Source organism: Netta rufina (assembly GCF_964035555.1).
Source record: "Netta rufina genome assembly, chromosome: 20".
NCBI classification, from domain to species: domain Eukaryota; kingdom Metazoa; phylum Chordata; class Aves; order Anseriformes; family Anatidae; genus Netta; species Netta rufina.
Window position 1 is genome coordinate 9,667,071 of NC_140144.1, and position 23,538 is coordinate 9,690,608.

Below are 23,538 nucleotides of genomic sequence, written 5' to 3' on the forward strand. Positions count from 1 at the left end.
GATGCCCTGCACGTGGTGTCGCTGCCTCCTGGCATCACCCCGCGGGGCCAGCAGCACCGTCACCACCATCCTGCACCCCAAATCCCGGCACCTGAGCTGTCTTTTCCACCTCGCCAAGCAGCTGCTGGAGGCAGGCACCAGGGAGAGGTTTGGGGAGAGCCTCCCAGAGGGGCTGGAGGCACAGAAAACCCCTGGCCGAACGCCTCCGCCTGGTTCAGCGGGAGGTGAAGCGTCCGGAGCATCTGCCCCGAGCGCAGGAGCGGGGCTCTCCCTGTCCCCAGCCACCGGAGTCTCCTCTCCTCGGTGACATCCTCGGATTCAGAGAAGCTGCTAAAATCACGCAGGCTTTGCCGAGGGCAGCAGCTCTCTGCCGCTGCCCCTCCTGAGGCTCGGCTCCCTCGGCAGCCCCCTTCCCTCCCAGCCCGCTCGGGAACCGGGGTGGCCGCGGGACAGGGAGCAGCTCTGGGCACTGCCTCAGCCCGTCCCGAAAAGTTGCAAAAAAATCTTAATAATAAAAAGTGCAAAACGAAGCCATCTGCAAACTTTACGAAGCAGCCGAGTTTAAAAGCGCACGCAGGTGACAGCCGAGCCCCAGCCCAAGTAAATCCCCTTTCTCTCTGCATATTCCTCCTCCGAGCCAGCCTCTTGCATTTCGGAAGCGAACCAAAAGCTTTACTCACTGACCTCCGCAGCCAGCTCTTCCCCGGGCTCCAGCTTTTACATGGCCGGGAGCAGGATCCCCCTTCCCTGGCAGGGGGCTGGCTCCTCGCTGCTCTCCTCAGCTCCCACCGCCAGCCGCGAGCTCTCCCCAGCCGCCGCCGCTGCCGGAGCTGAGATTTATGCCGAGCTCCCAGCCATGTGCACCCTGCAGCCAGCGCCGGCGATTTGGTGCTGAGCCAGCTGCAAACTGCAGCCCTGCCACCGCCACGCTCCTCCCGCAGCCCCTCGGGTGCCCTGGCACCAAAAAGGGGGGGGGGGGGGAGGGGGGGGGGCTGAGCCGCGCTCAGATCGCCCTCACCTCGCCGCCGCCACGAGCCGGGCGCTATTAGATGCTGCTCGAAGACACGGAGCGGAGCTATGTGAATATTTAGCTTTCCTTCCACCTCCTCGCCTCCTACCCGCCACGCACACTTTGCCTTAAAAATAGACCGGGAGCCGTTCTGCCCGACTACATCTGCACACGCAGCACGGCCCGAGCGCCCCGTGCGCACCCCGGCACCGTGCGAGCGCTCGGATTTAAAGCTCCGAAATATTGAAGGGCCATTTTTAGCTCCTGGTAGTCCTCCTGCTCCACGTATTATTAGATACATGTTTTATTTTTTTGTTGTTGTCTCATCGCAAAAACTGAAGATAACTCAGCCACAAGCAGCTCCTCCTTTAGCTGTATCCCTGCTCAGCGGGGGGAAATTTCTGATCATAAAAAGATTTTGAGCACGGAAAGGATGGAAACGCTTTGCAACAGGCAAAGAGCTCTTCTTACCTCTCCTTTACGAAATGGGAAAATAAGAAATGTGAATTCGTGGCTGTGTGACGGGTCACTGGGAAGAGAAGCAGCTGTCCAAAGGCCACAGCAGCAGAATGGGGAGCCCCGTTTGCTCTCCACCCCACTGCCCCCTTACACTTCGCTCTCCTCTCTCATTGCCAACACGGGGAATTTCCTCACCCTGAACAAATGCAGCTTCTGGGGACTGCCCCTGCCTTGCACACTTATTTCCAGGAGTCATGCAGTGTAGTCTGAAGCGTGGAGACCTTCTGGGGCCTGAAATGAGGGCTCCTGGCCCGGTGTCCCCAGCCTGCTGCCAGCCCACAGGGGCACCGCGGGGCTCAGCCTCCAAGGGGGGCTGCTGCTGATACAGGAGCCAGACCCCGCTGATTTAATTTAAAAAGAAAAAAAAAAAAAAAAAAAAAAAAAACAGTGAATGAAGAGGGAAAGGAGGGATAGGAACGGGGCAGGGCATGGCACACCTCTCCCCGACACGCTCGGTGCAGGGTCCGGGTGTGCCTGGTGCCGAGCAGCGGTGCCGCAGCTCGCGTGAGCTCTGCGCACATCTGGGCTGCAGCTGCTGGGCTGAGCCAGGGGGGCTTCGGCGGAGAGGGGAGGGAGGGAAACGAGCCACAGCCGAGCCTCTGGCCCCTACCTGAACACCACGACCCAGGAGAGGCTGAGGGGCATCAGGCTGGTGGCGAGGGCTACACGGAGACGTCCGGGGTAATGCGGCTGCAGAGCCCGCACAGAGCGGATCGGGCGCTTGGAACGGGGAGAGAAAATGAATTTTTTGCACCTGGGGCTCGGAGGCAGCAAAGGGGACCCAGGGGAAGAGCCGCAGTCTGCGGAGACACCACCTGCAGCTCCCGAGGGTGGGAGCTCCTCCGAAGCACCCGGCGAGGCCTGGCCGCTCACAGCCCTCAGACACAGGACGTGCCCGGCGCTCTTCCCTTGTAGGAAGAAATTATCACCCTGCCTTGGACTGTTTTCAAAGATTTCCTTTTTTTTCTCTCCCCTTTAAACAACTCGCCCACTCATCCCTATAAACGCTGGTGCTAAAAGCTGGTTCTGTTGTGAAGATTTCAAATAACTCGGCTTTTATTGTTTCAAACAAAATCAAAATAACTCACCCACGCTGCCTCCTTCCCTAATACACCAACTGATGACCTGCTGGGAGCGTGCCCGGCTGCCACGCGCGGCTGAAATCCACGCCTTCAGATCACCGGCGGGGTCACAATTCCCCTTTTTTTTGCTTATTTTTCGAGACGGAGCTTGGAGCATCTGTGTGGGTGCCTGGCTGAAGTGCTACCAACACCTCTGCTACTCGCAGCACCGCTCCGACTGCCGACGTGCTGGGATTTGGTAACTTTGTGCAGCAGCCCCGTTAATTCTGCTTTTATGCTTTTTCCCCAGCTACGATGTGACCTGCCCTGAAATCACAGCCCAGGCAGCCAGCCCTTGCTGCTGAGACCAGCACATCCACGGCGTGGAAATCGTTTCTGTTTTCTCTCCGGGAGGCAATACCCTAGCTGGTGTGCTCAAACACTCCTCCAATACCTGTAAGATTCTGAAGTTAACGTAGCAACTCTTCCACATTGCTTTTGACGGCGCTTACCAGGTCATGTTGGGTGTCCCTGTCACCATTTAATAAAAATACACAAGCCCAGATTTAGCCCTCAAAGCTTAAAACTATCAAACAAGGACACAAAGTAGAAGCATTACTGTTCCAGGTCAGCCCCTCTAGTCCAGGACAGCAGACGGGCAGCTCCAGAGCCCAATTAGCCCAGCAGAAGCCTGGAGGAGAGCTTCGATAGCAACAGTGGGAGTGAACCTGCCCTGCTTGCTCACACCCACACAGGCCATGGGCAGCTGCCGGCAGGCAGCGAGTTCCCAAACCTGTGCACACCGTAACACAGCCAGGCAGCGAGCAGGATGGTTCGGCCAAAACCCGTCACAGGAATTTCCTTTAGGGTGGATCTAGGACCGTGCTCGGCTCTCGGGTCTCAGCTGAGCAGTCGTAATTTGCTAAACTGAAATAATTCCATTGCTTTAGATGCTGTAACCCGTATCCTCCGTTAATTAGCACAGATGCTGAGGTTAATAAGGGGCGCTCGACCCCCGGCCCCATCCAGCAGACCTCACTACCTCCCCAGCTCCCGGCCGGCCGAGGAGCAGGCGGTGGCAGAGCAGGGAGGTGCCTGTGAGGACGCCGCCACCCAAGGACACGCTCCTCTGAGGCCCCAAAATTATCCAAAACTCCCCACCACACAGCGTGCACCTCAAATGGGAAAGCACTGGCAGTGCTCTTTGCAAAACGCTTTGCAAAAAAAGCCTGCTCGTCCCTGGATTGCCACAACTGTGCTGCTGTGAGACACCTACCTGCTCTCAGCACAGCGCTGTTTCGTAAAGCAGCTGAGCAGACCCAGCGCCGTGCCAGCGGTGATGCCGAGCGGGTGAAGTCGGTCGGTGTGCCTGCACACACCCGACGCGCAGCCACCCTTCGTATAAACACCCTCCGCTGCAGCAAACGCCCAAATCTTAATTAGTATTTACTCCCACCCCGGCGACGCCTCGAGGCCTCGCTCGAGATCAAGGCCGCGCTCGGCAAGGCACCCACAAAACACGAAACCCTGGCCCTGCTGGGGGCAGGGAGGATCCTGGGGCAGGTCCCTGTGGGTTTTACGATTTCGGCGCTGGTCAGGCAGAAGAGCTGAAGCCAGTGAGGCAAAACTCACAGGCAAACACGGGAACGGCTTCTCCTATCAGCAAAAGGCAGGCCTTGCTCTGGCAGACGCTGTTTAACGGGGGTACGGGCCTTGCACCTCCTGCACCCCAAATACGCCTAATTCAGTGGTCTTGCTCTTTGCTGACCACGGAGAGGGGCTGCACCTACTTCCCAGGAAGGGCAGTGCTCTCTGCAGCACAGATACCACGACCCAGGCTGGAACAGTTGGATCCATGGGATCATTTGGGGCCCTCTCTACGTGCACAGCTCCCCAAGAAGCACGTGAAGCCCTCAGGAGGGCTCAGCTCTCTGACAGGTTCAGGCTGCAGCCTTCTGGGGCCACACGTGGAAAGGGAAGAAGCCAGGGACTCTGAAAAAAACAACAGTATTTAGGTTCTTTTAGATTAATTGGTGTTAATTGCTTTGGGGAGGCTTGAAAATAGCCCTGCTAATGGGAAATGTGGATGGAGGCTGAGGGTTAGGTGCGAGCAGAGCCTCGTGATTGCCACGTTAACCCCAGATTTAGGCTGTGCCTGAAACACATCATTAGTGTGCATTTCCCTGTGATTTTACCTAAGTTGTGCTGATTTACATCCAAAGAGAGCTTGGACTATGATTGTTTTTTAAAGCTTTTCAGGCATGTGCAGTTTATTAAATGTGAGAAGCCGGAACTGTGAATGTACAAAGTGCCCCGAGCACGGCAGAGACCCTAGAAATGAATGAAGAGTTCCAGATTTTGAGAGAAGTCAAACATTTGGAGTTTTATGGCTCCGGGTCTGGATTCAATTCATCCCTCTTTTTAGTATTGTTCTCTTTAAAGTGACAGTTTCTAGGAAATGGTGAGTGTAACATCTCTTTTACTGTCTCATACCACTTGAGGGCTGACAATTTGCCGGGAGAAAAGGCTGTGCGAGGAGGAGAGCAGACCTCAATTACAGCTTCAAAGCACCAATAACTGAAAACCCGGTTACAGTGAGTCAGGGGAAAAAGAATGTATTTTGGTAGCTGGGTTAGGCAGCTCCGGACCGCTGGGCCTGCCGGGCTGCAGGCCTCCTGTCCTAACCTCCAGCAAAGGCCTTGGACAAGCAGATCAGATCAGATTCCTCAGGTAAAGCCTCTTTCCTGCAGTTTCCAGCTCCAAAACTATGCCCCACATTAGCTGGTTATGGCTGGACTATGGGGTCTCAGATGTGTTTTCATACAGTCCCCCAAATCCACAGCCCAAAAGACCTGAGAAGCACCAGACCTGGAGTCCTTGGTGTCACTTCAGCAGAGCTGAGGGCTGGGACAGCCGTTCTGCAGCTGGCTACGCTCCTCGCTTCTGCTCCTGGTTGGTGCACAAGCAGAGGCTTGCTCTAAATCCTGCCTTCCATCTCCTGTCCGCAGCACAGCTTTGATTCACAACCTGACCTCGGTCCGGGAGGAGGAAAAACAAGACAGGCATAGTGGGAAGCAGCAGCAAGAGGGTGTCCCAACAACGAGAATACCCCAGAGAAAGGCAGACAAGGAATTCTGCTTTCTCTCTGGGACCTTCAGTGCTGGAGCAGCTCACTGAGGACAAAGCCGAGGGACTGATACCAAGGCACAGGAGCAGCAAAACCTCAGCTTTGCTTCTGTTCAGCACAGAATGTGGAGAGGGTGGCCTTGAGCAAGCACTCTCCAGCTCGTCCCCTCCCCAGATGGAGGGCACTGACCACTGTGGCCCGTGCAGATGCCAGCTGCCCTGCCAACAGCAGTCCTGTCCCTGGCAGTGCACAGGAGTTTTCTGCCTCTTTTAAGTGGGGACAGGTTTTCTTCTCTGCTTTTGTCCTCCTTGCTGTCTGCAGGACAAAGAGGACGGAATAGGTAACACTTGCCCTGTGCTCTGCACCTTGTAGGAGACGTTTCTCCTGCTTCTCTACCCAAAAGGTTCAAATATTCACAGATGACCCAGAGCTGATCGTCTTGCCTTTTCCTGGCTTAGATTAAGAAATGTCAAAACAATTCACAGCACCTTCAGGGGCTCCGTAGCAGAGCAGTCACCTTCCCAAAACTGAAACAGCATCAGTTGAGTCTCCCTGGATCTGAAGAGCCCCTTGCTCTGAGCAAAGACATCCTGAGACCCTGTTGCATGGTTTGGTTAAAGCAGCGCTGCCCCCAGACACAGTGCTCGCAGCAGCAGAGCCTGCGAGGCCCAGCTCTGCCCTACCTCCCTCGCACTCACACGCTCTCATTGGATAATTACAGAGAAAACCAAGGCAAATCCCAATTTTAGTGCCATTATAAAACAGCGAGGGGGAATTCATTACCTGGCAGCTGTTAATATTTAAGGGAGAAACTGATAATTTACCTTTGAGGCAGCGAATGCAGCAGAGGCAGCACATGCCAGAAAACGCTACTGCCTCCCCTCCCCACCTCTGTGCAGTCACTTTGCAGAGATTTTCTATCACCCTGCTCATTTCCCTGCCTCCCATGCTACCTGAAAGTCCCAGCGAGGAACAGCACGTCAGGACTCTGCATTGCAAAACTCACCAGAGTCATGGCTCTGGCTCTGCTGCACCTCTAGATCTGGGGGAGCGTTTCTGAAATCTGTCCTGGCTCATGCAGCAACCAGCCCACCTGGGAAAACAGGAGCTAAAGGAAAGAAGAGCCCCAGTGCTTAACAAAAAGACTCACACAGGCATATGGGCAGGAATGGCAGACAGTTTGAGATGATGCTGGGGAGGCAACCTTACCTCGGTCAGACTCGAGCCCTCCAGAAAGTTCTCCTGGGCATCCTGCCTCCAGCTAGGAGATGTCCCGAGCAGCCTCTCTCCCAGGTCTGTGCCTGCACGAAGCCCTACAGACGGTCCCACAACCTGAACGGGGAGACGCAGCATGCCAAGAGTGACCCACAGCTCTGCCTTCACCTGCTCGGTTCCAGCAGGACTGACACCGGCACAGCAGCTCCAAGGTGTCTTAGGAACAGCCTTAAATTTCACAGCAGCTGCCTTCCCTTTCCCTGGCTCTGGCTTCTCTCTTCCTCTCCATCCCCCTTGCTCTCAGTTTCTCAGAGCACGTTTACACCAGAAAGTCTGACCAACAATAATGGCATAATTATAGCCACGCAGTTAAACAAACAATAAAGCCCGGAGATAAAGGAGGGTGTGCATTTGCACTGCCCTAGCGTTGAGTTAATTTACACATCAATGCGAGACAAAGAGCTTGCCTCATCTTAAAAGAGAGATGCAAAAAGATGGAAAGGAGAGGGAAGACGCACTGACAGCCACCACAGAGCAGCCAAGGCTCGTGGTGCAGCCATGTTCAAGCTCTTAATGGACTGCAGAGTAGTACCAGTTTAATCTTCTCTCAAATTATGCAAGACAAAAAGGAGAAAGATGCTCTGCAGACGGCATGCAAGTGTCTGGGAGGAAGCCCCCCAGACTGCGTTTATCCTTGCAGCCCAGCATCCATCTGGGCAATTCTGCAGTCCAGCACGATTCACGGGGGTGGATGGGGGCACCAGACATCGGAGCTCTGTGTGGACAGCACATGAGCCTGCAGAGACAGGCAGGAGCTCTGCCATGCTGCTCCCTGCCCCGTGACACCAGGAACCGAGCTCTGGCACTTGCCGAGCAGGCAGAGGGTGAGCCAAGAGCATCGGATCCGTGCGTTGCTCCTGCCATCTAACAATAACCAGTAAATCACGAGAGATAAAAACATCAAAAGAACGCTGGCAACCTGCCTTAGGGGGTATCATCTTGAACGTTTTCCCGTCTTTTATGGTTGCTTCTCCCTGGAAGCATAAAACAGGTCTTATACAAACATTTGTCCTGGGGAATGTTTGGAGCTACAGCACGCTCGCAGATTGTTCGGTGTCTAAATACATCAGCAACCCATCCCTGCAAGCCTTCACTGCAAACAGTGCAAGAGTTTGTTGCAAACAAACTCTTCTTGCTCTTGACTATAAATGGCCTTTGTGGAGGACAGGTTCAAGGAGCGAGGAAGAACTCCCTCAGGCTGATGGACTTCACTGGACGAGGAGTGGCCACACGAATGGGGCCATTGCTGGAGCACCGATCCCCAACGAGGGGGGAGGACTGGGTTTGAGCCTCACCTCTCTCCGTGCTTTATTCCAGCTGTCAGGCCTTGATTCGTTGAAGTGCTTTAGCCCTCAAACCCTGCCACGTGCACAGTCCCACTGATCCTGGAGACTTCAGCTCAGTGCCAACTGTGAAAGCAAGGCCCAGAATTGGGGTCCCCAGGGTCCCAGGTAGCTTTTTCAGGAATACACAGCCCCTTTCTTCCATGGGCCCTCTCCCTGCTTTTCCATAGTGGTTGCTCTCAGGTAGGGGACAGAGGGACACAGCCTCACTGACCCGTGGTCCCCTGATGCTTCTGAAGTGTTAGAAAAATCCCATCCTCCTGCCAACCCTCTAAAAATCCAGCTGTTACCGAGTCTTTCGAGAGCCGGAGAGTTATGACCTTCTCCACAGAAAAGCAAAGGGTTAAATTTATGACCAAGCCTTTGATGTCTGCAAGCTTCATGTGGTACACAACCTCCTGCTTTGATGTTGCTTTAAAAAGAGAGAGGAGCCAGCAGCTGCGAGGCGCACGCGTCCCGTCCCAGGGAGCACCCAGGCTCCGAGACAGCAGGCACCGAGCCCTCGCATGGGGCCTTCTGCTCGTGGCTCTGCTGTGGCAGGGGAAAAGCTGACCACGTGTGGGTCACCCCCATCAGCTTTTCCCAGACCGAAGCTGCCTGGGGAGAACTGGGTGTTCACAGCCTCGTGTTTTCCCCCGGGAGCTCACATAGACCTGAGCTGGAAGGGTGAAGAGGCCCCCAGGATCGGGTGCCACCAGCCTCTCTCCTCCCTGTGGCCACCAGCAGGGCATCTCCCCACTTCCCATGGGGTGACGAAGCCCGTCTGTGCCCCACCAGCACCACAAGCCTCCTGCACAGGCTCCATTTTGTGCAGCCCCAGCTCAGCACCCACGGAGGGGCCCAGCCCGCCGGCCTGGCACGCTCTCCTACCTTACGCAGCACCTGGGCCATGGCTTCTCCTATCCATGCCAGCATCCCCACGGCTTTGCCAACAGGCTGAGCCCTTCTCCCAGGGCCTGACAGGGCTGCCAGCAGGGCCAGGCTCCTCTCCATCCCCGAGTGCACTTCGCCTCCCTTCACTTTCCCCTGCCTCCCCTCCCTTCTCCCGCCTCCTCCCATGGGGAGTTTCCCAGCAGCTCAGTAATTAGCAGCAGCATCGCCAATGCTAATAACACCACCACAGTTCCTGCCATCCCGAGCTCAAACAACTTTACAGCCATCATCACGCCTCTGTAAGCTCCCCAGGGGAGCTGCATTACCCCATCACACAGATGGGGAGGACGGAGGTAAACAAGAGGCGGTGGTGGCAGCGGTGGGCAGGGAACACGAGGCTCTGAATCAGGCCCTGCACCTACCTGTGGGACCTTCCCATCATGGTGAGAAGGCTCCTTTGGAAGGAGGTCAGTGCCTGCACCGACTGCAGGACTTATCCAGAGATCACATCACTCCGTGTGGGGCCGGGGAGGTTTGTTCCTGGGCACCGTCCAGCAGGCAAGGCTGCGCACAGCCTGAGCTGGTGCCTTCTGATGGTGACAGCACCTCAGATCAGCCATCAGAGCTCACCTCTAATTAAGGACTTGCTGTTTACTGATGGATAAAAGGAGATTTTTGTTTCGAGCATTCACAAAATGAGGAATGCCTCGGGGTTCTTGTCTGAACTGCCTGACCAGAGCCAGCTCTGCGGGAGGGAGAAAAAGGGTCTGTGCTGCAGAGCTCGGGGCCAGCATCCACCCGTCTTGGGTGCAGTTCGCCACATTTCATTTAAAAAGGCTCACATGGATGGGAATTAGAGCTTTGCAAAAAAAAAGCCCACCCACACTCCCACACAACAGGCTGACACAGCTCTATAGCCCTCTGACAGACGGGGACAAAAGCCATACGCAAGGCAAAGGGTCACCGCTTTTGGCAAGTACCCACGAGAAGATGTTGATTTAAACGCTCTGAGGTCTGGGCTGCAGAGTCAGGCTGGGGTCCCTGTCAGGTAGGAGCATGGAAACAAAACGAGATTAACCCGAAGTGACCCAGCCTCACTGCCCAGAACGCGCTGCAGACGCTCTCCTGGCAGAAGAGCCCTTTCTGGAGGGCATTTCGTGTGTGGCAGGGCATGGTCTGGAGACACCAGCTGGCTTTAGCCACGGCCCAGCAGGGCTCTGCACACTGATCCTTTGTGGGCTGAAATGGGAAGGGGCTGTGGGGCACTGCTGCTGGCAGGGCGATGGACCACCTCCGTGCCTGGGCAAGCGGCACTGGCAGCACCGCCGGGCTCTGCAGGGAGCAGGGCAGAAGCTCAAATGCCCACGCAGGGACTGCTGCAAGCAGCAGGCTCCTGCCCCTCTCTAGTCCTGGCCTCTGGGGCTGTGCAAATGCATGGACACAGTGCTTCACCTCCCTTATCCCTCCACGGGTCTGTGTCCTTTCCCTCTCTGCTGTTTGACTCTCAGGTGCATCGGGAATGCTTGGGAATTGAGCTAGAATTGGACACTCGGGGTTTAGCTCACAAATCCAGAGCAAGTAGAGAGCTAATAAACTCTACAAAACCTGGGCACAGAGGGAGGAGGCCTCGGGAGAACAGTCAGGTCCCAGCACTCAGGCAGAGCCTGCACCATCTTGCAAGAGCAAACCCCGGGTGTCTGCAAGGTGCCTCCCGTGACTGGGGTGTGCGTGTCCCTGCCTTCACTTGCTCTTGCCTGGACATTCCCCAAATCCTTGTGTAAATGGTCACAAGCTCGCTAGTGCTTGGCAATGTTCCACAGGGCCTCTTCTACAGACATAACCTGCGTGTTCACAACTACACTCCTGAGGAATGCTTTTTGCCTTACTCTTGCTGGAGCATGGCTTTTGTTCGGTTTCTGGCTGAATGTCTGAGTTAAAAATACAAAGCTATTTCTGGCAGAAGTGTGTTTTTTTTTTTCTGCCTTTATATTCCCTCGGATGCCCCAGTACTGCTGTCTCCTTTCTGGCTCAGATGAGCTTTGTTTTCCTTCTCAATGATCATGTTTGCACCGGTGAGCAGCAGGAAATGCTTTTCCTATTAGACCATTTCCACTAACACTGTTGGGAATGAAGAATCAGCTCAGAGAAGTCTAAAAAAAAAAACACCAGTTGGTGTAAAAATCCTGTCTCCAGCGGTCAGACAACCGAACTGAAAACCAGAAGTGCCTGTGGTCAAAAGGGATGTGTACGTACGCACACCCAGAGCAGGACATGTTCCACCTGTGACCTACAGACCAGGAACAAGGAAACACTTTCAAGCATCCCCCCTCTAGAGACAGGCTTCCTCCCAAGCTCTGCAGCTCAGACCCTTTCATACCCAACACAAAAGTATTTTTTTCATTTCTCTTTTCTTAACTATCAAGAGAAAATAGGCCTGCCTTTCCTGGCTTGGACTTAATCCACCTGGATTCAAGTGCGTGATCACAGCAGTGCGACAGTGAATTACAGCCTCAGCATAAAGCAAGAGCCCAAATACTTCAGAGCACCCATGCAATCCTTACAGCTTTGCTGTTACTATCCATCTCCTGGCAAAAAGCAAGCTGAGGACTTCGGGCTTCTCACTTGAAATCACCGAGTTCAAATACCTCCAAGCCTGCTCCCACAATCCAGAAACATGCAGCATCTGTGGGTGTGACTCTTGCCTCCAGAACTGAGAACAAAACCAGCACAGCTGCAGGAAACCTCCCCAGCACATTGTATTTGCCAGTGTCACAACATAAACATCAACACAACCAGAAGATAATAGCCTCAAACAGCTCAATTGTTTGGGTTAAAGATGTCAAAAACGCACAAGGAGAGCTTTCCAGGACACAGACGTCCACCACCTTCCGGGGAGCCAAGGACAGACTAAGTCAGAGCTGTTCAACCCCAACAGGGCCTTGCTGCATGCCAGCAACCTGCAAATGGCAAAGGCATCCGCATTTTTGGTTGATAAGCTACCAAAAACGTGAAAAGGGCTCTGTTTCCTGAAGGCAACAAGCGCTTTCCTGGTTAGCTGGGGAAGCTGTTCAAGTCAGGCTCCATAAAGCAAGGCCTCCAACCTGCTGTGTTCTTCTAGAAGTCAGGGCATCACACCCAGACAGTCCCAAACTCAGGAAAGTTCAGGTCTAAACTCATCCCTCTGCTGAAGGTTACAAGCACCACTAACCACCAAGCTCTCACAAACCAGTTCAAGGAGGTTGGTAACGCAGTTCTGTGTAATGAGCCGTGAAGCCGAGGCTCAGAAAGCAAAAATAATCTGCCTGCAGTTGCCTGAACAGTCACCAGCAGAGCCAGACGCAGGCTCTGCTTTCCAGCCAACAGGCCACACTGCCACCCACCCAACCAGGTTAGAAACAAAGCTCCAAGATGAGTACCAGAGGAGAAAAAACATCTTCCTACCGACTGTGACACCTGGACTCGGACTTCGCTGGCATCCAGCGGTGATGTACTTGACCCCTGGGGCCTTCTCTCTGAAGTGTGTTGGTGCTCCCGGTATTTCTTTGACCTTGCAGGTAAAGACAAGAACTCTTTGCCCGAGATCTTCAGGTCTCCCACGTGATGGCTGTCCCCATTCTGGTCCTTGGGAAAGCAAGAAATAGTCATTGCACAAATTGCTTGTCTCCGGTTTAACATGGAGATCTGATGGCAAATTTCCCCAGAAAAATGGCAAATATCCACAGAAACGAGAAGTTAATGTGGCATTTAGATGGTGTGCGCTGCCACTCACAATGCGCAGGGCTGAGTAAGGATATTGTGTATCTGCAGCAGAGGATTTTAATGCGTGGAGAAGCAGCATCACCCAAACAGCACACAATGGACAACCTCTCCATGGGGAGGAGGAGCATCCTCTTAAAAAAAAACAGGTATAAAGGTAGAGGCATCGATTAGCACGAGGGGTTGGAGTCCCATTCAGCCCTCCTGCCAACAGCAAATGGGGACCACAGGGAAATGTGACCGACTGCAGCAGCTGGTTACAGGCAGCCTCCTGCTCCTCTGCTCTCCTCTTGGGCTCTCTTCAATGCCTGTTTGCAGTGTTCCCATGGCCATATAAAACACAGGGTTGTCACTCCTGTGTAACGCATGGGGAAACTGAGGTGACAGATAACTCGTCTCTTAAATCCTAGGTTTTGTCTCCTCTCAGTGCAGCTCCTTGCTTGTTTTTTCCAGCCCCTGCCATTTGCCTGGCTTCTCCTTCCTCACTCCCTTCCCATGAGATGCACACAACTCCGTCCCTTCTCTGCCAAAAGCCCTGTGGTAATGGCCCTGCCTGTATTATCACAACAACCTCATTACTGCTGTCACGCAGATGAGGCCCTGATACGGAAACAGCAGCAGGAGCATTCAGCATTTAGCTCCAAAAGCACTTATTAAAGGCACCAGGCACGTAACCAGTGGGATCTGAGTGCCTAAACCTGCTCCATGCTTTGGGCTTTTGTATTTCCATGCTGCAAACCATCTTATTATTGCTCACAGAGCACCAAGGGAACTCCCCAGTGTCCTTACTCCTCGCTTCAGCTGCTGCGTGCGGGTGAAAGAAGCTGGAGCCCAGCTCAGGAGCACAGCTCACCCAAGGACCCATGAGGCTGGGATTTTAAGAAGTGAGCATTGAGAAGGCAAAAACACTGAACAGGACCCGACGTCACAGCACACCAGCAGCCCAACGCAGCAGGATGCTGGAGCCAAAACGCCTTCTGCACTTCTTGAAACACAAACAGGAATAGTGAGAACAAGCGAGGGGAGTTTCATTTCCTTAGATGCTATCAATGCGACCAACTGCAGCCAGGCCGGTGTCCACAGCTTGAAAAGCAGGCCTGAAAGTGGGCTTCAGAAGTGGACAGAAGATGCCTCGCAATGCCTCGCTGCCTCAGAAGCCTCAAATGGCTTCCTTCATGCCCAAAGAATAGATGGCTCAATTATGGCATGTAAGCACCTCCAGGGTAAAAACCAGCATGTGATGAAGAGATTTTTCAGTCTGGTGGAAAGAGGAATAAAGAAGAGCCAGAGGCTGGGAGCTAAAACCAGGGAAACTCAAACCAAGGAACAAGGCACAGGTCGGGGAGCACAGGAGCAACTCTGTGCAGGGGCAGTGCACAAAAGTTCCTGGCCTGTTCGGTAACAGGGGGCCCTGCTGACTTTGAAGGCTATCTCTGGCAGAGCTAAGGGCAGAAAGGGTGAGGAAATAATGAGAGGGCGCTGGAGAGATCGCATTTCACACCGCTGGTTTATTCTTTGAGGTCTTAGCACCTCAAAGGATGGGGAATTGCTTCCACAAGGAGAGGTGAGCTCACACATGCCCACAGGACCACTTTGGGGGGAACAACTCGTTTCTGACTCCCAGGTTATGGACTACCCACAGCTCCCCCAGGAACCCCCGGAATCCACCACCCTGCCTGGAGTACTGAGCGAGGCCCAGCTTGCAGAGCAAAGAGCAGGAAACCAGCGGCACCAGCAACAAATCTCATGTAGCACAACACTGCCAGAGCCCCCGGGCCATGCTGCGATGAGTAGGACACAGAATTGATCCATCAGGACACAGAACTGATCGATCAGGACACACACATCACCCTGCCACTGGGCACTGTGTCCCTGTCATCACAGGGAACCCATGGGGTCAGTCCAACCTCAGGTCTAACCCCTACCTGGAGGCGAGCAGATAAACCCAGTGGTGTGGGAAAGGTCAGGGGGATTTTAGGCAGCAGCCACCCAGCCCAGAACGTGTGGTTGTGGCTGGAGAAGAGATGGACCCGCGCTGGTTACAGCAGGTAGGAGGCAGCCAGCCTCTGGGCAGGTGGGTGAATTAACAAAAAGGGTGCTTGGAATTTAACTCCCTCAGAGTTAATTCAGGAAAGAGCTTCTGCCAGTCCCTCCAGGTGCCTGCTGGGCTGCTTAGGCACTCAGATGTCTCTGCAAGACTTGGGTTATTTCCCATTGACCCTCTGTACCTACCCACAACTTGGGGGATTTTTTTTTTGTGACACTTCTGCAGGAGTGGAAATGCTCCCTGGGGCACTCGGGAGAGCTGTGCCTGGAAAGCACCGCATGAATAGAAATGACTCCTGCCAACGCCTTTCCCAAAAAGCAGAGCTGGGCTGCCTGCCCCTGGGATCGGGCATGGCTGAACCACACGGCAGCACCGCCACCTGCCACGGGGCAGACCCAGCAATCCTGTGCAGGATTTTCTCAGAAATTTAAATGATCCATGCAGGTGGAGAGGCTCAGTGCCTCCCAGCTGACTGTAGAAACAGCCTTTGCCCTGGGGAGGCAATGAAAACACTGATCTGCTTGGATCTGACATTTCCAGCAGTGAACCAGAGCAGAGGCAAGCCTCAGAGCCCCTTGGGACAAGATCCTCTGCCTCCTGCAACGCTGCAGCTCCCTCCTGACCTCTCCTTCCCTGGCTGCACGAAGGCAGCACTCTGCTGGGTTAACAAGGCACTGAGACGTGCCACCAGCCACTGAAGGGGCTAAACTGCTCGTGCTTATCCTCTTCGATAAAGGGCTGGTTTTTTTTCAAAAAACCCCAGAAGTGGCTTTTTCAGCTTTCAGCTAAGTGCCTTTTTAGCTAGACCAGCTGTTCCTCTCTAGAAACCCTCTCTGGTTAATCCCATTGACTCCCGTGCTATCTGCTAATTGCATACTTCCCTGCGCATGCAGGCAGTCAACAAGCCCTTACGGACTCCTACCGATACTTCATCCTCCAGGCAAGCCAGCCATCTTCACTTACCTTTTCAGAAGGGAACTTCAGGAGGTCTAAGCTGTCCATGCTGTTTCTTTGGAGTCTCTTTGGCCTGGCTCCTGCAAAACAACGCACTCTGGCATCAGGGGGGTGTCACACACCGGCAGCACCCAGCCCAAACTCCCAGCGTGGCAGACCCTCAGCTACCGTGAGCTGCAAAGTCAAGCGGACGGGATGTTGCAGCTGTGCTGTCCTTGAGATTCAAATCTGTTTCTTTTTTTTTTTTTTTTTTTCTCTCTCTATTGTTTTGGGTCTTTTTCAAAGCAGTGTCACGGCACAGCCAGTAACAGCGAGGGCTGCACAAAGCTTTTGATTTCGAACCAGTAGCGGGGGCGCACCGTGACCCCGGGTCTCAGCTGAGGGCTCTGAAATTCCAGAGCTACGAGCCTGACCCCAAACAAGGAAAAGTCAGGGGACTGGCACTGAGAAAAATCATAACAAAAATACGGTTGAATACATCTGTGGGCTTGTTGCTTTATCTCCGTGTTTTTAACTTAAAGAATGTGTCTGGGACACATCTTAAAGCTTTGCTCTGCAGTCATGAGGGCTGGAAAACTAAGTGAAAGAGCAAATGTTTTCAAGCTATCACAGGCCCAGCCTCAAGGAGAGAGAAACCTTGCCCCGAAGCCGACAGACAAAACATCAAATTTGGCAACCATTAAGATATTTGAGATTTAATAAAATTAATTTAAATACGGTGTTATAACAATAACAGAGAAGGTGAAAACCAGTTCAGCTTCTGCCTTCTGTTTTCCACACTCTCTCTACCTGCACGTCTCCCTCCAACCTCCCAGCCGCTCTCACCTTGCTCACCGGCACACGCAGCATTTACCAAATGGCCCTGGGGTGCCTCTAACACATCCCGGAAAACTTCTGCCCTTTCCCCTTCCTGCTCCCTTTTCCTGCCCTTTCCCGAAGTTTGGCTTTAGCTGAGAACCCCCTGAAATCAGCACCAAGCGGGGCAGAACCGGGAGCTCTGGAGCCGATGTCCCGCCACAGCTTCCAAGCTGGAGGGGAAATCCTGGGGGAGGGCGAATAATGAGTGCATGCGAATTGAAAGCCATCCTCGTGCAGAGCCCTGAGAACGGAAACCACTGAACTCTGTGCGGTTCCTGCAGCAGCAAGCTCACCGAGCCGAAAGATTCCCCAGCTTCCCACCAGCACCGACATCCCACAGCGGCCCCCACGCACCCTGTTCCAGCCCAGGGTGCCACCGAGCTGCTCACCAGGCAAACTTAACGAGAGAAGGCCCAAAATTCACAAACCAATTCGGGGCTGACTGCGAGCAGAAGGCAGTGGTTAAACGGAAAAGCCAGCAGGTAGCAGGATTCCTGCATGAACACGCACCCAGCTCTGCACGACTCCAGGTGCAACCACAGGCATCTCTCAGCTGCAGCACCTCCAAAGACAAAATTTCCCCCTCGCTCAGCGTCGTGAATACAAAGACAAGCTCAGATCATCTGCGACTTCGCATCCATACCACAGCTTAGTTACGAATGACCTAAAGACAACTCCACTGCCCCTCACAACTTCCTTACTACCCCAACGGGATTTACCTCTTGCAGCCACGACGGCCAAACCAACAAAACGTTTGTGCACGGTTTCTGTCTCTCCAAAAAGCATATTAGTGTAATTTTAAGGTGACTTCAGCAGCAGGCTTTGAGTTAAGAAGGTACTGGAGGAGGTGGTGAAGAGGTGCAGGATGGATATTGAACACACAGAAAAGCCAGAGAGCAAGGAGAACACGCAGTGACACACCGCTGCTGTCTCTACCCAACTCAACCCTCTTCCACCCTGCAGAGCCATCACTGGTTTGGCAGCAGCTCGGTAAAACCAGGATTTGGTTCTGGCAGCTGGGCGATTGCTGCTGGCATTGGCTCGGGCTCAGACATGGGGCTGTTCTCCTGTTGGTGTGGGCAGGAAGAAAGGACTTTGCTGCCCTCAATGCAGCAGGCAGATCTCCTGGTGTTACCGTTTTTATTTCAGCCCTTGATTATTTTTACTAAGAAATCTTAACTACGCGATTTTGTCTGTGCTAAGGCATCGTAAGCACCGACCTTGAGGAGGATGGCAAAGGCCCACGATGCTGGGTACCTGTGACACGACACAGTTATTTGCTGTCTGAACACTTTACCACAGGCTGGATGTGCACCACACAGACAGCTGAAAGGATGGAGCCCGAGCCCTCTCCACCACAGCACAGAGACGGCCGCACAGCTCTCGGTGGGTCGGCACAGCCCGCCCTGGCTCACTCCAGGAGGACCCAGAGCTCCTAAAGAAAGCCAAAGTCCTCAAAGACACCTCACATCCAGCTCCTGTTGCTCCACTGTGCTCCCACCAGCTCCTGGGGGCACCAGCAAGAAGGAGGCAGCTCTGCAGGGTCTCCCCCACGCCTCCAGAGGAGCAAAGCCCGAGCAGAGCCCTCCTGGAGCTGCCACGTCGGCCGGCAGGAGCTCGGCAAGGGGAGAAGCAAGGAGAACCTGCGATAAAAGACACCCACAAACACTCGACCCGATCACGCGTCTGGGTTTCAAAGCGATGCCCAAGAGGTGAGAGCAGCACCTGGAAGCCAGCGTGCGTCACGGCAGCTTTTAAGGGCCGCTTCCAGGAAAGCGAGGAAGAAGCAAAGTGCGCCTGATTAGATAAACACCCAGCGTTTCCAACAGGCTAAAGAGTCGCTAATTACACACCTCCGTCCTCAGGTGCTTTTGTACGTTTGCAGTAGCATTAAACCGCTGGCCAGAAACCATTAATCTCTGCTCTGCGAAAGCCTGCCTTCCTCTCTGCTAATTTAATAAGCGTCGTCAGCCGAGACGACCCCAGCAATTAGGGCACGCGGAACCATTTGTCTTCCTCCGTTGTTTTGGTGCTGGTGGTTCCTCCGTTACCGGGCAGACTTCGCGTTCGGCTGAGCTAAGAGAGGAAGAAGTTAGGAATTACAAATTCGACTTCCCAACAGGCCAGCTCGGCTGTTTTTAGGCAAAGAAAACACGACCAGCACCGGGGCCAGATGCCGGCCTCAAAGCGCCTGGTTCTGCCCTCACTTGCACCGAGCTGTCCCAGGGCAAAGCAGCGCCAGCAGCTAGAAGAATTGAGATGCTACCTACAGCCAGGGCTACCGTAAGCTGGATGGCAGCAGGCAGCAGCTCCCACCACGCTCACAGAACAGTTTCTCCCCTTTTTTCCCCGTCTGACACGCTCATCCTGCCGCAGAGCAGTTCCCATACTCACAGGCACGCCGCGACACGAGTTGTCCCGCTAGCTTGCTGCCTTCCTACGGGGCATTCCCTCTCACAGCTTTGGACGTAACTTCCAGATGTGCTCAGAAACCTCCTGAGAAGTGATTTTCCCAGCAATTCCTGCAGCCCCAGCGCTCAGATCCTCTCTGCCCCTTTCCCCCCAGCGCCGACCGGCAGCAGCCGCCGCGGAGGCAGAAGATTGAGCGGCTGAAAACCGGTGTCTGCTCCTCTGTAAGGGCTTTTCTTCTCTCTCCAGTATTTATTGGCATGTTTACCAAGCCTACTGCAGAGCAACGGAAAACCTCAGGGGCATTTCTAAATGCTCTCTCTGTCTTCAAGGTTTGCTGAGGTCTCCAACACAGCGAGCCGAAACCTTCTTGTGAACATCAGCTGAGCGCCGCTGCTGACTGCCCGCATTCATGGCTTGTTTTCCTGGAGCTCCTCGGATGTTGTTCTTCTCAGTGCTCAGGCTCGGGGTTGTTGTTTCTGTTTTAAATATTTTTTTTTTCCCCAAAATCTCCCCCCACCCACCCTCCATGCTCTCAACACCCCCACGAGCCAAGGAGGGGTTTCTGTTTGTTTGTTTTTTTTTTTTTTTTTTTTTTTTTTGCAGTTTGGTTCCTGGGGCGTTTAACGGTTTTTGCATTCCCATGTTTTAAAACTTGAAAATCCGTCACCTCCCTACGGGAAGGAGGCAACGAAATCTCGTGGTGTGGGGGGATTTTACTGGGACAGAGCAGAAAAGATGCTCATTTATGTAGCTGTGACATCCTTCCTTCTCCTGGCCCTCTCTTATCCCCCCACATCACAAATGCTCTCCAGTCCTCTGTCCATGGGACACTCCCCAATCCATCCCCACCACACACCCAGCCAGATGCTGCTTTTTTCTCCGTCTCCCTGCAGAGATGGGGACAGTCTCTGATGACACCGTGCAAGAAGCTTTATCTATAAACTTCCCTTCACAGCCAGAAGTTCGATAGCGCCCGCTCCTGCTGTCCTGGGGCTTCTCAAGCTGATTAAGCGTAGGGCAACACTCTGCTTTTTAGGGCTTCTGGGGCTTTTACAGCATATTTAGGGGAAAGACCAAGCCAGGCCTCTGCTTGGAAAGCCACGCAGCCCTGGCAGTGCCTGCTCAGCACAAAGCTCCCCCTGCTTCCAGCCAGGTAACACCATGTAAAGCTGGGCAGACAGCGTGGGCAGTTCTGTTCCTGCGTGGACAGTCTCCAGCTCCAGCTGGCACTCCGGAGAGCTCAGAGCTGATGAGATGGAGCACAACGCGTGGAGCAGCGGCTCGGGGAGCCCTGCCAGCAGCTCTCATCAGCTTGACGTGTGCTTTGATGACTCCGTGGCTCTCCCCCATCTCCAGCTTGGAGAGCTGCCTGGCTGAGATGGAGCAAGCTCCCCGATGCGGATCGAGGGACGGTTCTGTCTGATGGCACCGTGTCCCTCTGGGGTGGCTGCAGCACAGGGAGCAGAATTAAACCTGACAGCGAACTCCACAGAAATCACGGGGAAAGGTTACACAGCCAGTATCATCCTCCCTCACCCTGCAGCTCTCCTGGTCAAGCAGTGCACGTAGCAGGTCAGGGCAGCTGGGGGGGTAGGAGACACCCCGCAGAGCCCAGGCTTTGCACAATAAAGACCACAACAAATCTTGGCAGAAGCAGTTGCTGGATTTTCTTGGAAAGGTCATTTCCTTCCACACCTGTATCAACTGAGATACCAGCTTGTCTTTGGGGCAGATTTCACCAGCCCAGGACCTTGCCTTCCTCCCTTTGCACACACCCCAGCATTTCAGAGCCTTGACTGTGGCAGACAGCTCTAAATATTAAATAGGATTAAATTAGACCAGCCAGGCACTTGTTTGGGGTGGAAGAGAGGTCTGTAAACCCTACCAGGCTCAGAACTAACAGTGGAGATGTGGTCCAGCAATCCCAACGCACGCAGAGCATTTCAAATCTTTCTCTGCTGACATCTAATCAGGAAATCTCTGTTTAGCTGCTGCTCCATTATTACAGCGAGCGCTCTTCAAAAAGGAAAAAAAAAAACACAGCAGCAAGGAAAGGGAAAAAAAAATAAAAAAGCCTCCAGTAGGACAAGCAGCTCATTTAGGGCTTTAATTAGTCTTCAAACATGTAATGGGTTCTGGCACTATAAATCCACTTGACCTCTATTATTGCCAGCACTCGCATGATAAATGCCGGCATTTGTTTTCCCAGTTGATGTTACTGGGACAGAACAATACTTTTCTCTAAATAGAGAAAGCAAATAATATCAGTTATTTACAACGACTGAGCCATAAAACGCTGGCACCACGCTGCTGTGCATCGATCTGGGGGATGGACCATCTGGTTACCCACCCGTCCCTGAGAGTGGAAAGGACCAGGGGAACCCTGACATGGCTGAGACTTTTTCCTCCCTAGCAGCTAAATGAGGCCCTTTGGGCTCTCTGTGGTCCAGACAAAAGCCATGAACATGTACAGCTTGCAACAGAAAGGACAGAACACATGGGAAGGACAAAAATCAACCCATAGCTGAGGGTCAGGGTAACACGGGAAGCTGGAGGACGGTTGCTTCCAGCACGCTGTCATGTCAGACTTCCTCAGAAATGCTTTGGTCCCACGCAAGGTCCTGCATTCTCGGCCCCTCATATCAAAGCTGGAAGCCCAGAGGACAGGAATGAAACCTCTTCTGCTGGGAAGATCGGGCTCCTGGGTGTTTGCTCTGACTAGCTGCGAAGTGCTGTATTCGTTGGCACACAGACCGGCACACAGCTGAGCAAATATCAGCCTTCCAGACAGATCCTGAGCACTACAAAAACCTTCTCCAGAATAACAAAAGTCTTGTAGGTTTTTTTTTTTTTCCATAGTGAAATTATTCCTTCAAATGCATACATGCACGTACAATGGGCAGTAACAAAAACAAGTTACTTCTGAATTGGCCAAGGGGGGACTTGGAGCAAAAGTCCTCCTAGGAGACAGAGATGACACAAAGGAGTTTCCTTCCCCCAGAAAAAAACAACGCAGCCCAGAAAAGCTGCGGTCTTTGAGCAAAAGGTTATCCTACAACAGGCATCTTCTTGCTGAGTAAGGCTGGAATATGGCTTTTTGCAAATAAAGCGATGGAAATTCAGGCCAAAGAATGAAGTATATCGGTTTGGACTTGCAGGATACAGACCATACAGCGCACCCAGTGATGCCCCACCTGACAAAGTCAAACACAAACCTTGTGTGAAACTTGGAGCCACGTCAGGGGAGGCCTTGTAGAACCGTGACCTGCTTAATAGATCAATAGTTGTGGGGACAGAAGGATTTTCGGGGAGATAAACTGAACTGGGTGGAGTGGGCTGGGAGGAGGCAGGTAACCTCGGGCTCATTCAAGAACAGCCGTGATAGCACTGGCAGGAGCACCTGGTTTTCTTCTAAAAGAGCAAAATTTTCTCTGCCAGTATTTAGCAGAGCTTCATGACCCCTGATCTCCCATTACAAGCGTGTGCTGAACAAGCAGAGATCAAAAAGACACTGAGTTTGAGCTAGAAAGTGACACGCAGTAATTAACAGGGGCACCGCTGAGCAGCTGAAGTCCTAGCGGCTGACTGAGGGAGGGCAAGTGCAAGAACAGCACGTGTCAGAGCCTCACAGGGATCAAACACCCACAGCAAAATCCTACAGAGAGGGGGGCAACATACCTGATCCCTCCTCCTGGAGGCTGCTGTGAATCTGTCACCAGCTTGCAGCAGGCAGGAACCTTCCAGCTACTGGCACGTGGCTGGCCACGCTGGCCTTTGAATTCACGAGCTCTGATTGTCCCTACAAGCCCCAGGTCTCTTTGTGTCCCTACAAGCCCCAGGTCTCTTCGTTAAGCAAAGCTGTGCTGTCTGGGTGCCCGGCTCTGCCAGACGAGGGGCCAGCCTTGCTGCTGAGGGCAGCGGTGTGCCCAGTGAAATGCTAAAGCACACCAAGTCCCCTGGATAAAAACCTTTAAGGATAAAAACTGATTCTAGCTGGGATGGCTGCAGGAGCCTGGAACAGCAGCCAAAGGGGATTTCAGGCTTCCCAGCTCTGAGCAGGGGGTTGTGTAAGGAGCTGACCATTTCCATGAAGTCAGCTCTCCCCACAACAAGAGGTTCCTTGATTTAACGGGTGGCTTTGCCAAGGGCCACGTTGTATCTTCTCTGCCAAAGGATTTGAGAACAAGCCTCTTCCTCATTCCTCCTTTCCAGCACTTGCACTCTCCCCTGGCATCAAGATAAAACAGGCACCTGAATTTCATCAGCACAATATCCTCTCCTGCAGGCCCGAAGCATTTCCTCTG

At 53.4% G+C, this 23,538-nt stretch overlaps 1 protein-coding gene across 3 annotated transcripts in view; it reads right to left on the minus strand.

The window, feature by feature from the left end:
- GPSM1 (G protein signaling modulator 1) overlaps nt 1-23,538 on the minus strand; it is a gene marked incomplete at its 5' end in the record, with an annotated part of 64,155 nt that overhangs the window by 6,698 nt on the left and 33,919 nt on the right. For all 3 annotated transcript variants that reach the window (XM_084298965.1, XM_084298966.1, XM_084298964.1), the window contains 2 exons: nt 12,649-12,828; nt 15,974-16,044. In XM_084298965.1, coding sequence (XP_084155091.1) covers nt 12,649-12,828; nt 15,974-16,044 — 251 coding nt within the window. The remainder of the gene's footprint in view (nt 1-12,648; nt 12,829-15,973; nt 16,045-23,538) is intronic.